The 12,039-nt window shown below is 33.8% G+C and overlaps 1 protein-coding gene across 5 annotated transcripts in view; it reads right to left on the bottom strand.

The window, feature by feature from the left end:
• The window catches only part of FAM19A5 (family with sequence similarity 19 member A5, C-C motif chemokine like), a 448,788-nt gene that overhangs the window by 201,737 nt on the left and 235,012 nt on the right, over nucleotides 1-12,039 (bottom strand). For all 5 annotated transcript variants that reach the window (XR_003400411.1, XR_003400410.1, XR_003400409.1 and 2 more), the window contains one exon: nucleotides 4,678-4,827. Coding sequence is in view for 1 of the 5 variants with exons in the window: in XM_026868390.1 (XP_026724191.1) it covers nucleotides 4,678-4,827 (150 nt within the window). In the remaining 4 variants the exon portion in view is untranslated. The remainder of the gene's footprint in view (nucleotides 1-4,677; nucleotides 4,828-12,039) is intronic.

A 12,039-nucleotide genomic window follows, 5' to 3' on the forward strand; every position in this document is an offset into this window, starting at 1 on the left:
CCCCCCCCAGTATTAGGATTACGAAGCTTTCCAAGTATTAGGCAGTTTTGTTTTAAGTGCATGACCTAGGATTCTATTAATGATCAGTTCTGACCCCTACACCTCCCCATAGACTCCTAGAGATAATGAGAAGAGCAAGGTATTATTGATCAAAACTAATGTGGCTTCCTTGTGGATCCTGAGTTTCTGTGTTAAATAAAATCAATCAATGCCAGCTGAAAAGCATGTTAATCATAATATATGAACAAACTATACCAACTAAGATTCTACAGAAAATTATTTTGTACAGTGCTTGCAAAAAATTAAAATTTTATTAAAATCTTAAAAAGTAAAAAAAAGACAATTTTGATTTAAAACAAATTGTCTGAAAACTTCGAATTCAGTTACCTGAGCTCCAGCTATTTGAAATTTAGTAATTCTGGGTATCAGGATCAATGTCTTGAGGTTTCTCACAGCAATTCGTGGACATAAAAGTAACAAGAACTCAGATCCAGAGCATGAAAATCTTCTAAACACAGAATTCAGGTAAGCAAATTAAAGATTGCCATCATAATTTTCTCAAGCAATTAAACCACTTCTCTCATACCACTTTTCCTCTCATCAGCTGCTTCTATTTTCTGGAGAAAATTGCTGTTTATTTTTGAGCTATAAATATCTATCGGACAGAATTACTGGAATCTATTGAACATTTAAATGTTGATCTGACTCTTCTCAGGTTAATATACTTGTATTCTATCAAACGCTTTGGCACAACAATTTTATTTTTAGATAGATATAATCCTTGTGAAAGAACACAGACCATGGCTGCACGTGTACATAAACTGTTACCAAAGACTTGTCACTTGATTTAAAACAAGTTTAAATTAGTGAAGTACTGGACAAAAATAGAGAATAATTGCTATCTTCCAATATCTCACAGGATCCAGCTTAAAAAACTGATGAAGCTTGACTGACACACAGGGAAATTACTCTGGTGATAAACCAGATGCCATGTTGAAATATAATCTTATCAAAGTATTGCAACTGAGGTCATTGCTATGGAATTTGATCTCAAAAAAGGGACTAGGGAATGCTAGTTGTAAATAATAATAATATAACTAAAAGTGCAGGCAAACTGCTGTTATATTATCACAAAACCTACATTCATGAATAAAAATTACATCACAACCAAATATACCAAATATACATTACAACTTTGTGGACCTAGGAATGAAGCTATCAACACTAAATCAAGCTTGAAATCAGGGTGAATACTGATGCCATTTTTTCAGGTTACATTAGCAATCTGCCATACTTAAAGACTGCTAGAAAAAAATGAGTAAATCAGCACTCGCCATCACAAGGAAACATTTCAAGAAAATCTCTGTTCTTCATGCTCTGCTCAGACTAAGTGTAAACACAGCATTTTTATTTTTAAGAATTCTAGTTTTATCTATCTGACATATACTGTCTTCCATTTCTTAGGAAAAGACCTTAGCTGATGTAGCACTGGAAAGTGGATTGGATTTTGGTAATCAGCTCAGGACTTACTTTAAGAGCTATGTTGACAAGTGCAATCTCAGACAATGCCTGTGAAGTTTAAGAACCCTCAAATTACTTACTCTTTTTGCTACGATAATTGACACTTGCATTTCAGAGCTCCAGGAAATATACTGCATAACTGAATATATTCTAAGGCACTCCTCTCTATTAAACAATGGTACAATATGATGCTTCTTAAGGTTGTAAAAATTACCAGCTTTGGTACTGTATCTTCAAAACACTCTCTTGCTGGAAGCTATAACACAATTAGTAGCTAATGTTTTCTTGTTAGTAGATTTGCAGGTGATGCTTTCTACATCTGCTTCTTTCACAAATGACTTGGCATTAATTATTAAAGGTCTGTGGTCTACCATCTTTATGTCAGAATTAATCTCATTAGAATCAAGACTATACAAAGAATAAAACCAAAATAAATAAATCTTTAGAAATCTAAATGGCTGAGAAAAAACACACTCCAATATTTTTTTTCCTTTTGATAGCAGAAATGAAATCTCAAATAGCAATTACATTCTTAACATCAACTATAATATAAATAAAGAGAATCTACAAAAGCATACTCTATGTCCTGTGTAAGAAATCTCAGAGAAGGATTTGTTTGTTTGGAAAATAGTATTCTTTATTTAAAAAAAAAAAAAAAATAAAAATAAAAAAAATTTGATTGTTGCATTCCTAAACCAGCAGCATTTGACTTAATATCAGAGAAAGAACTAGATTTACTCTGACATAATTTTATGTAAATTTCAAGTTCTGTCCAGAAGAAAGCATTTAGTAGCTGTGTTTGAAACACTCTATTCTAGAAATGAATATAAACAGTATCAAAAAAATTCAGCGCATATTCTTTAAACTATGAGCCTGGTAAATTCATAGATGGACACTTGTTAGTCAATGGCCAATTTATCTGCCAATTTTATTTGCAAGCAGAAAGTTAGAGACAAGATAAAGTGCTCTTTTATTCTTTCCTATATGATTGGGTTTATGGTTATGTAAAACTATTTTTTTAACTTCATTCATGAATAAAACCTACAGATCAAAGATTTGGCTTGTGCCTTCTTTTTAATTTGGGAATTTGATATACAGTTCCAGGTATTACTAAACTTTTCGAGCTTTGATTACAAAACTTCTCTAACAGTGTACAGAGAAGCAAAGTAGCATGTCCTACATGTCTTGCCGTTATTCTTAGGAAAGGGCTCACCATCCTAACTATAAACATTTCACAAAGTAATAAAGAACTGTGTTATTAGATCTTATTAGAACTATGTAGAAAAGCTTTAAAAAATGAGTTATAACAATTGTACAAATAAGTTAATGGGAAGCTCTATTTTTCAACTGATCAACTTTCCAGTTATTTTTCAAATGTGGAGTACTAGATAAAGAACCCTCTCTGATTACACATTATCTAACCATAGATCCTGTCATTTGGATTCTCTGTTCTCATAAAATGATGATCAAGCACACTGAAAGCAAAAGCAAAATTTGAAATAGACCTTCATGAGTTCCCAAGGGGAAAAAAAAAAAAAAAGTAAATTAACTTCAAACCTTCCACACTCAGAAACTAAGCTAATACAGCAATTGGAGGGTGAGGTGTAGTCATGTCTTCTTATCAACATGTACATTTTAGCTATCTAAAGTCTCATCACCAAAGGTTTCTTAAGGCAAGACAGAGAAACAGTGAGTACCAGAAAGTGCTACATCTGATTTATCTTAGGCACTTAGGATGAGATAAATTACTCTGACAAGGTGCCTTTTGCTCTCCACTGCATATATGAGAAAACTGGAGTTACTAGGTTAGACACCTAACTTTGGATACACAAGTTACAGCAAATGAATCTCACTGTAGGTCATAACCGACTGAGGAAAAATTGTGTTTAGTTCCCATCAGATGATTGAAAACTTGTATTTTTCCTTAGAACTTTGTTGTTTTAAAATGGGAAACATATGCTGAATGTTTTAATTGCTAACAAGTATTTTTGCTAAAAATTACAACTATGAATGAAACAATAAAATAATTCCTTTCTTAACCAATTAAGTCTTTTGGTCTTACCATAAAACAGGAAAGAAGAGAAGTACTGGATATAGTATGACATTACAAAAGAGATAGCTAAGAAACTGTCTTACCGAGTATCAAAAACAGTGAAAGGAAAATGCAAAAATAGAATGTGCATGATGTTCTATATTTAGCTTTGTGGGTAGGCTCTGAAATCTCCTTTGAGCTGTCTTCTTTGATATCCACTGGTAAGACCAAATTCTGAGGCAATGGTAGGGTGTTCTCAGCAATATTTTTATTTGAAAACTTAAACCAGTCAGTATTCAAAGGCAATCTATGAATTTATTATAGTTCTATACATAAACATCTTCCTTTTACTTTTGTTAACTGAACCTAGATCAAAACACAGTTTTGCATCAACTACTTTCAGTATGTCTCCAATTTTATTTTTAATATGAATCCTTGCTAATAACCTTGCACCAGCACATCTGTCTTGAAGATTGTCCCACTGTAAACATCTTATTTAGCTGTAAAACAGAAATTAATCTCAAAAAATTATTTCAAACCGAAAGATTTTCATACCTCCCTGTATGTCAGCAGTTTTCCAGCTGCATGCCATCACTGCATCTGCAGTGAATCATACAGAATCATCATTTTAAGGAGGGAAGGAATGCTGGACATGTGAGGTATATTCAGATACTATATTCCAACTATAGTATCAGTGGTTTCTTCAGCAACGTTAGCTATCACACAGGAGCAGTCACATTGCTTCACAGTGGCATAAAAAACCTTTGAGGCTCTTTTGCAGTGTTTTTGGGGTTTTTTTATGTTATAAGGAATAAAAAGTAGGGGGAAAAAGAATGCTACTTTACTGCTGATCTTATCATCACATGCAAAATATAACAGCATCATGCCCTTAACATTCAACTGCATATTAAGCTAAAACAAAAGTGAAAATTCCGTTTTAAAAATTGTAACTGAAATAGATATACAATTAGTCAGTAATATCCTTCTGGGGAATTTCAATGGTATTGCCATTGCTAGTTGGAACACATGAAAGTTTCTAATATAGAGCCTTTATTTTTTTATGAGACACTACTAGTTTACACTTGCATTGGCAGAAACTGATTGAATAGATCTTTACTTCTTACCATCAACACAGGCTGGCCTTGCTCTTGTTGTACCGGCAATCTGTCCTTTTTTACATGCACAGCGAGCTGTTTGTCGGGCTATAGTCCTTCGGGGCTGACTGCTATCTCTGTCCAAAGTAACAATCTCACATGTACCTGCAGCCAGTTGACCTGGAAAAAGAACCAGCAACAGGTACCAGAGTCACTGAATGCACTACAGGCAATCTATTACAGCCAAATAGTCATGGCCCTATGTCACAGCAGACACTGCACAACAAATGGGCAGCCAGCTGATGGATATAATAAAACTGAGATGACATACAATTTTTCTTCGTGGTGGACATATGAAAACCCTGCAAACTGGTTCTGTCAGAAAATGATTATTGTTCCATAAAAGCCAGAGAGCTGAGGTCACACAGGTTACTTTTACTTACGTCGGCTAAGTAAAGGAACAATCTGCTTTTACAACAATGAAATTTAAATGGTGTGCTCTTTATGTACTTTCAGAAAAGAAACAATAAAGTATACAGAAAACAAAAAAAACTTCCCAACATGTCCATTAATATAATAAAGTCTTAACTGCTTTGTGTGTTGTTTTGTGAAAGAAAAAGACTTTCAAAGTATGCCCATGTTTGACCAGATTGTCATTCCTTTGGCTCTTGCTTCATCCAAAGAGTATGAATGAACAGTATGAATGAACAGTAATTCAGTCTCTACCTGACACATATTTGAAGTAGCTGTTCTTTTTTCTTTTACTAAATTTACTATGTAACCATCCTGCAAAGGACAGTAAAATGATACTGTCTTGTTAGGTCAGTAACATTGTTTGCTTTTTATTGACTTCTCCAATATATGTAGTTTTTCCTGAACAGTAAGGAAATCCAGAACACCTAATTCTGAATTTGAACCATGCTATGAGAGGCAAACCAAAGAGTTGCAAAAAAATATTTTATACGTAATAGTAGTCTGAAACAAATGTTATACATTTAAAATTATGCACTTCCTCTGGTGCAACCAATAGTAGGCTACTACTATACAAAAATATCTTTTACAAGCAAGAAAGATACATTCTGGAATTTCAGTGCATAGCAAGACTGAAAAAAATCCCAGCTATCACTTTGCATTACATATAATTTCTGGATTTTATGGTATAGTGGTAAATATAATTTTTGCTGGATTTTGTCTTTGTAGGCAATGAATTATAAACCTTCAAATGACTATGTGCAAAAATATACCTGGAAATCGCACACTTACTATATTTTGTTTTAATAAAAAATAGGACCGAAACAAATGCAATATTGTATTTATAAAAAAAGTTATGCAGTTTAAATAATATTCACAATAAATTATTTTTATACTGTTGAAATACTGAAGAAAAAAAAAAAAAAGGGACAAAAAGCAGAAAGTCTAAATCTATATTAACATCAAAATAAAAAAATACCCACAAAACCTGAGACATATATGAATAAGTATAAAAGCGTTATGATATTTCTGTATATTGCATTTTTTCCATTCAGAATACAAGTTCACTCAGTATATTCTCAGAACAGTTTATGATGCTTTCAGTTGCGTGGATAATGTTTTGAAACTGTCAGAATAGCAAAATATTGTGGGCTGTCAACAGCATTGTGACTGGTTCACTGCTAAACCACCTAAATTTTATGTTGCTGTGACTCCTACACTGCAGTGAATTACAACATGCTAAAACTGAGGATCTCAAAGGTGAATATGAAACAAAATACTCTACAAATTCATGAAATATACTACATATATGTAATTAATATATATTAGGCTTTTATAAATACAGATATGATATTCACAATAATGAACACTATCAACATAGTTTAATGGGTGCTGGCAACTAGCCTTATGAGCTATGGTCAGTCCTGGGTTTCTCCTCTTTTCCACCCACCCTGTTAATAAAAACATCTTAGGATAAACATACTGATGAGAGAATTTTTATTCTATTATATGCATTTTTTTCTTTGTTTCCTCTGGAATCTTGGATTAGAAAGTAAAGGTTTAACAAGTTTAACATGTGGCACATGATTTTCTACATAAGGACAAGGGAAATTCAGCTACACTGAAACATCTTGAATTGAAATAAAAAAAAAAAAAGAGCGCATTATTTTTTTCCCCCATCGCTAATATATTTCATTCTGAGTTATAGGAGACATACTGCTCCCAAGGAATACAGCTGTCTTAGAAGATCATGTAAAAAAGACATAATCAGAGGTGTATTTAGATCCTGACCCCTTAGGCATTTGAGCATCATGATTATGGTCCTGCACTGAGATTAGAAATTGAATGGAAACCAAAGAAAAAGTGGAACTATAAACATGAAATCTGTAAGTGTTCTTGAGAGTATGGGTTGCCATATTCTCCCCTATCTGTAAGTCTTCATACTATTGCTTTTATTAAGAGATACGGTAAATCATATAATCTAGGTGAATCATTACATAAAATCCCATTTCAGAGGGAAGGAAGCAGTTTTACAGCACAGTGAAGAGAAAAAGAACAAGGAAGCTTTATGTCAAAGTAATTTGTGAAGGCAAGAAAGGTTTCTAGGGAATGCAAGCAGTGACTATCAATAAGAATGCTTATAGATAACATTTACTGCTTTTGGACCTGTCCAGTTTTAGTTCTGCATAGGTTCATTTTGAGCCAGCTGGGCTATTTGATTTTTATTATTGTTTTCAGCTGTTTATTTTGTTTAGAGATAATTTCTTCCAGGCATATTAACCTTATTTTTTGATGAATTCTGAAAACTGGGATACCTAAATGACAGCAACTGCTAAACAAAGATAATGTCACACTGCCTTTCAAGGAACTTTGTTCAGCTATTAAAAATGAGGGAAAATTTGAAAGATTTTAAAAACACTTCATAGATTTTTTTTTTAAAGATAATTTCTCAGTTGCCATTCTTAAGAGAACTAAAATTTATTGTAGAGCTTCAGCAGCTCTTCCCACATATATGACATAAATACTTCCTGGCCCTTGTGTTACAGGGTGCAAAGATTGCAAGTATACTGAGCACTGCAACATAGTGTACATTCACTGTTACTTGACTTTAGATCACTGTAAAGCATGAAAAGTTTTAGTTAGGTTATGGAGGCCCATCTCCAGAGAGAAAATTATCCTGTTACTGTAAAGCATGTTCTTTGTCTCTCATTAAGTAGAGCGTAAGTGTACTGGCGTACCTTACTTAGATGACGTGTACGTTACTTTTGCTTTTTAAGAATTTAAACTATAAATGTAAGGTACAAAATGAATAAGGAAAAAAAGGAATATACTTCTTGAAAGTGTCAAGTTTCAAGAATTAGGATAGCTTTCATTTTCAGGGAAATTAACATTGACCTCTTTCAAAGATATTAATGAATAAAGGCTCCATTTCTTTAGTAGATCATACTTATGTACAGAAAGCAATTCACCGTCTTCTAGTCTGAATGAGATAATCTTGGGGGCAAAAAAAAAAATAAAATTCAAGTAACATTAGAGAACTCTGTTTCATTCTAGCCTTTTGTAAAAGTTTTTCTTCCAAGAAAAAAATCCCCTTTTTAAAATTATTTTATGGACCAAGCATACAGATTATTTCAGAGTTACCATCATTCAGTTTTCCAAGTAAGTGGGTATTTCTTTGTTGTTGTTGTTATTGTTTTAATATTATTTTTTATATATAAATATTTTATACTTTATAAATATTTATTTTTAAAGTTTATTTTAGTAATTAAGACCCCACTGAAAGTTACTTGATTTTGTGTTGCCACCATCTGGTTACTAAAGAGAGAAAAGGTTCAGGTTCTTTAATGCTCTTCTATAATGTTGTACTGCATTCTTAAAATGCTAGTTGATACGTCCCTCCTCTCTTCCACCACAAACACACATGTTTCTGCATGGAATTCTTTCAGGAAAAAGGAAAACTACAGGATTCTGAATTAAAGATGTAAGTCAAACTAAACCAAAACCAAAACCATAAAACCCCACAACAGTTAAAATTCCAAATACAACAGAATCAGTCTTTTTGCTTCTAGCTTGCATCCATGGACTTGTTTACAGCAATTGCTATACTCAGCACATATTTTACTTTTTTTATGAATGAAGTAATTGTGATCAGTTCTGAAACTGCCTTCTGTGAGACTTATATGGAATTTTTTTGAATCAGTGAGTTTAGGTAGATATAATTAGCAAACAGTGCCAGAAATACCTCAAGGTAAAACATATTTTAAAAAATTCTTTAGTACTTACATTCTTGAAAGAGAAGAGTTTATTTCTGAAAAGTTAAAATGAAATGGTATTTTTTATGTGTATCACTAAGAGTCCTCTGTCAGGAGTAAGCCACTGCTGAAAGAACAAAAAATTTGAAAGATCTGTATTGTCTACCATAGGTAAAACCCTCAAACAGTAAATATTTTTCCATTACACAGAGGGTACCTGGGATAGCATTTTAATATTCTATGGAGGAAAATATTTCTGTTCTCTAATAGAAAATAAAATCTACCTAATTACAGAACACAAGTTACAGATATTATGAATTCTTAATTTATGAATGCTGGAAAGCTGAAGACTTTCCCTCAAATTCATTTAAAGAAATAAAATCAGATGATGAACTCATTTTTTTTCTGTGGGTACAATGAAAATAAAACTTGATCTAAATATATGAGTCTTTCCAGGGTTTTAGATTTCATGCTCATCCAGAAAATCTTCTTCTGAATCGTACATGCAGGCTTATATTATAGTTTCAGTGAACAATTTTTTCATGCATCACCAATTTGATGCCTAGCAACACAAGCTCTTTTAGTTCAAAATGCATCAAGTTAGATGTTATTAAAATTCTTGGCTAGATTCAGATAGTCTTTTGTCAGTGAACACAATGCAGGAGTTGTTTCAAAATCAGATCATAGGAATACATTCAGTAGTTTTCTATTACAATATTGAAGTCTTTCTGACAACAGAGCCATGCCAAACTCCTAGGCAGAGCTGAATATCAAGAATTCCTACTGAAATAAAAGGGAACTTAGGTACTTAGTGTCATTCATGATTTGCAGCTTGACATTAACTTGAGTAACAAACATCTAAACATCTTTCAATTAAAAAAATTAAAAGTATATATTTAAGTGGAATTTGAAATTTTGTATGTCATATATCCTTCCTCAAAGAAAATTTCCTGAAAGCAGATCTCTTACACTGAACATTATCCAATTTCAGACAGTCTTATTACCTTTTAATTTTTCAGTTTTAGTTCAGAACACGAGAGATTATGGCAAGGAATTGGTTTGCCCCAAAGAACCACACTCACTTTTAAGGTACAACAGCAAAATTTGTGGAAATCAAACTAGTATAAAATAAGAAAAAGCAACTCCCACAAAGCTTCTGAAAAAACTTATTTAATCTAAAGTAACAGACCAGAATTGGCTCAGCATCTGTAACTCAATATGGGAAAAACCTGTTCAAATTAATCAGCACAATTTCAGAATAACTATCAAACAAGAACATTGTTTCAATCTTAATTTATGTAATACAAAGGCATTTCAATTTTTAAATATAATATATTCATGTAAATACACTATTTCCCTTTTCTGTAACTAAAAAGCATTTGTTTCCAAGATGTTTCACATACCATTTAGGACCTTGTGTCTTTCTGCTGAAAAAAACATTGTGCCTGTTTAAGTGACAAACTACACAAAGCAATTCTTCATGCTAGTACAGTTAGGCAACCTGTTTAAAATAGTCTTTACCAGTTTATCTTGAGGGTATGATTATGCTGTCTGTAGAAGAAGACAGGATGAATGTCACTGTCTGAAACAAAAAGTAGCCAATCTGGATAATACAGATTTACTAGTGTAACTCCCAGGTGCCAAGCAAAAGACCAAATTTTCCAAAATTTTCCATAGATTTACTTCATTACAGGTTCAGAGCTATATCTGGCTGGAATCACCCTTACCATGTGACCTCTATAGCTTCTCAATCTTAAAAGGAGTGATTCTGGATTTTAGTGGTAGAAAATCAGAGAATTTGTTGCCAAAGATGTGGCTTTAGTGCTCGTTTTGTGAAGGAAAACTCACTGTAGAACCCAGTTAAGTAAAACTTATGAATAACAAGAGAAAAACACAATGAATGCCTTTTCGTTTTGAGTCAGTTTAAGTATTTTCAGAGTTCCACTGCAATGAAACAGTACATTATGTCCCCTTAGTAATTACTAATCTTACTGCAATTTTCAGAATACCACTTAGCCATCTCAAGCACATAAACAGCACAGGCATTAGTAGGACAAGAAAATGGCTTTCAGCCCTTACATTCTGAAATAAGCAGTAAATTTTAATTAAGATAGATCTTACTCTTCTAAATAGTTGCACAGGAAAGAAAATAGCATCTGTGGAGATTCAAGATACATTCAGGACCCATTTTGTGATTTCTTTTTTTCCCCAGATAAGACTAATTCCCTAACTTATTGTACCTGATACTGCTACTGTACATAATTGCTTAATATTTTGCTGTATAATTATGACTAATTTCCCCTATATCTTACTATTAACAATGTAACAGAAAGTAAAATAAATGTAAAACCAAAGTTCAGTAAAAACAAACTTCAAGATTTCAGTTTCTGAAGGCACTTCTCAAACAGAATTGGTATGAAGGGGAATTCCAGACCAGAAAATGTTTGAAAAATCAAGTCAAGAATATATAAATACATGTGGAAGCAAGGCGTTTATGTATATGAACCTAATTCTAAATAAGTTTTCCTATTTGGTACACTATAAAAAGTATTTATAATGATCCCATGGTTTTAGGAGATGACAATGTAATTCCTCAAATTCCTATACAATCTCCGGTCAAAACCATCATATTTGATATGCTGCAGTTTGCTAATAAGAAAAAAAAGAAAACCACACCTGAAGTACAGTATTGAGAGGGAAATTTATGGCAGGGCACACCCTGCCCAGAGCCCAGGACCCCATTCCAGCCGCCGGGGCCGTCAGGCCGTGTCCCAGGGAGGCCGCGGCAGGGCCGGTCTCCAGCTCCCCGTAGCCTGCCCTGCCAGGCCACGGGCCCACCACGCCAGGCCTGCCCGCGGGCCCGTGGCCCGGCCTGGCTTTGGCCTGGCCCCAGGGAGGTGACTTGCGCCTGGGGCTGGGGCTGCCCCGGTGCCTCCCTGGTTGCCAGGCTGTGCCCTGCTGGGTCTCCTGGGGAGGATCTCACTGATGCCAGCATGGAGATGGGAAATCCATCAATCTGCAGCACCAGGAAAGCCAGTGACCCTTGCACCCCCCATTTCAGTGACACAGATCAGAGCTTCCACCTTTGAGAAATATCTTTAATGCATATTCACGCAAAAATCAACCAAATGAATCCCATTAATGTTGATTTTATGAATACTACAGAAAT

This window comes from Athene cunicularia (assembly GCF_003259725.1).
Source record: "Athene cunicularia isolate RWA chromosome 1 unlocalized genomic scaffold, athCun1 chr1_part2, whole genome shotgun sequence".
Taxonomy (NCBI): domain Eukaryota; kingdom Metazoa; phylum Chordata; class Aves; order Strigiformes; family Strigidae; genus Athene; species Athene cunicularia.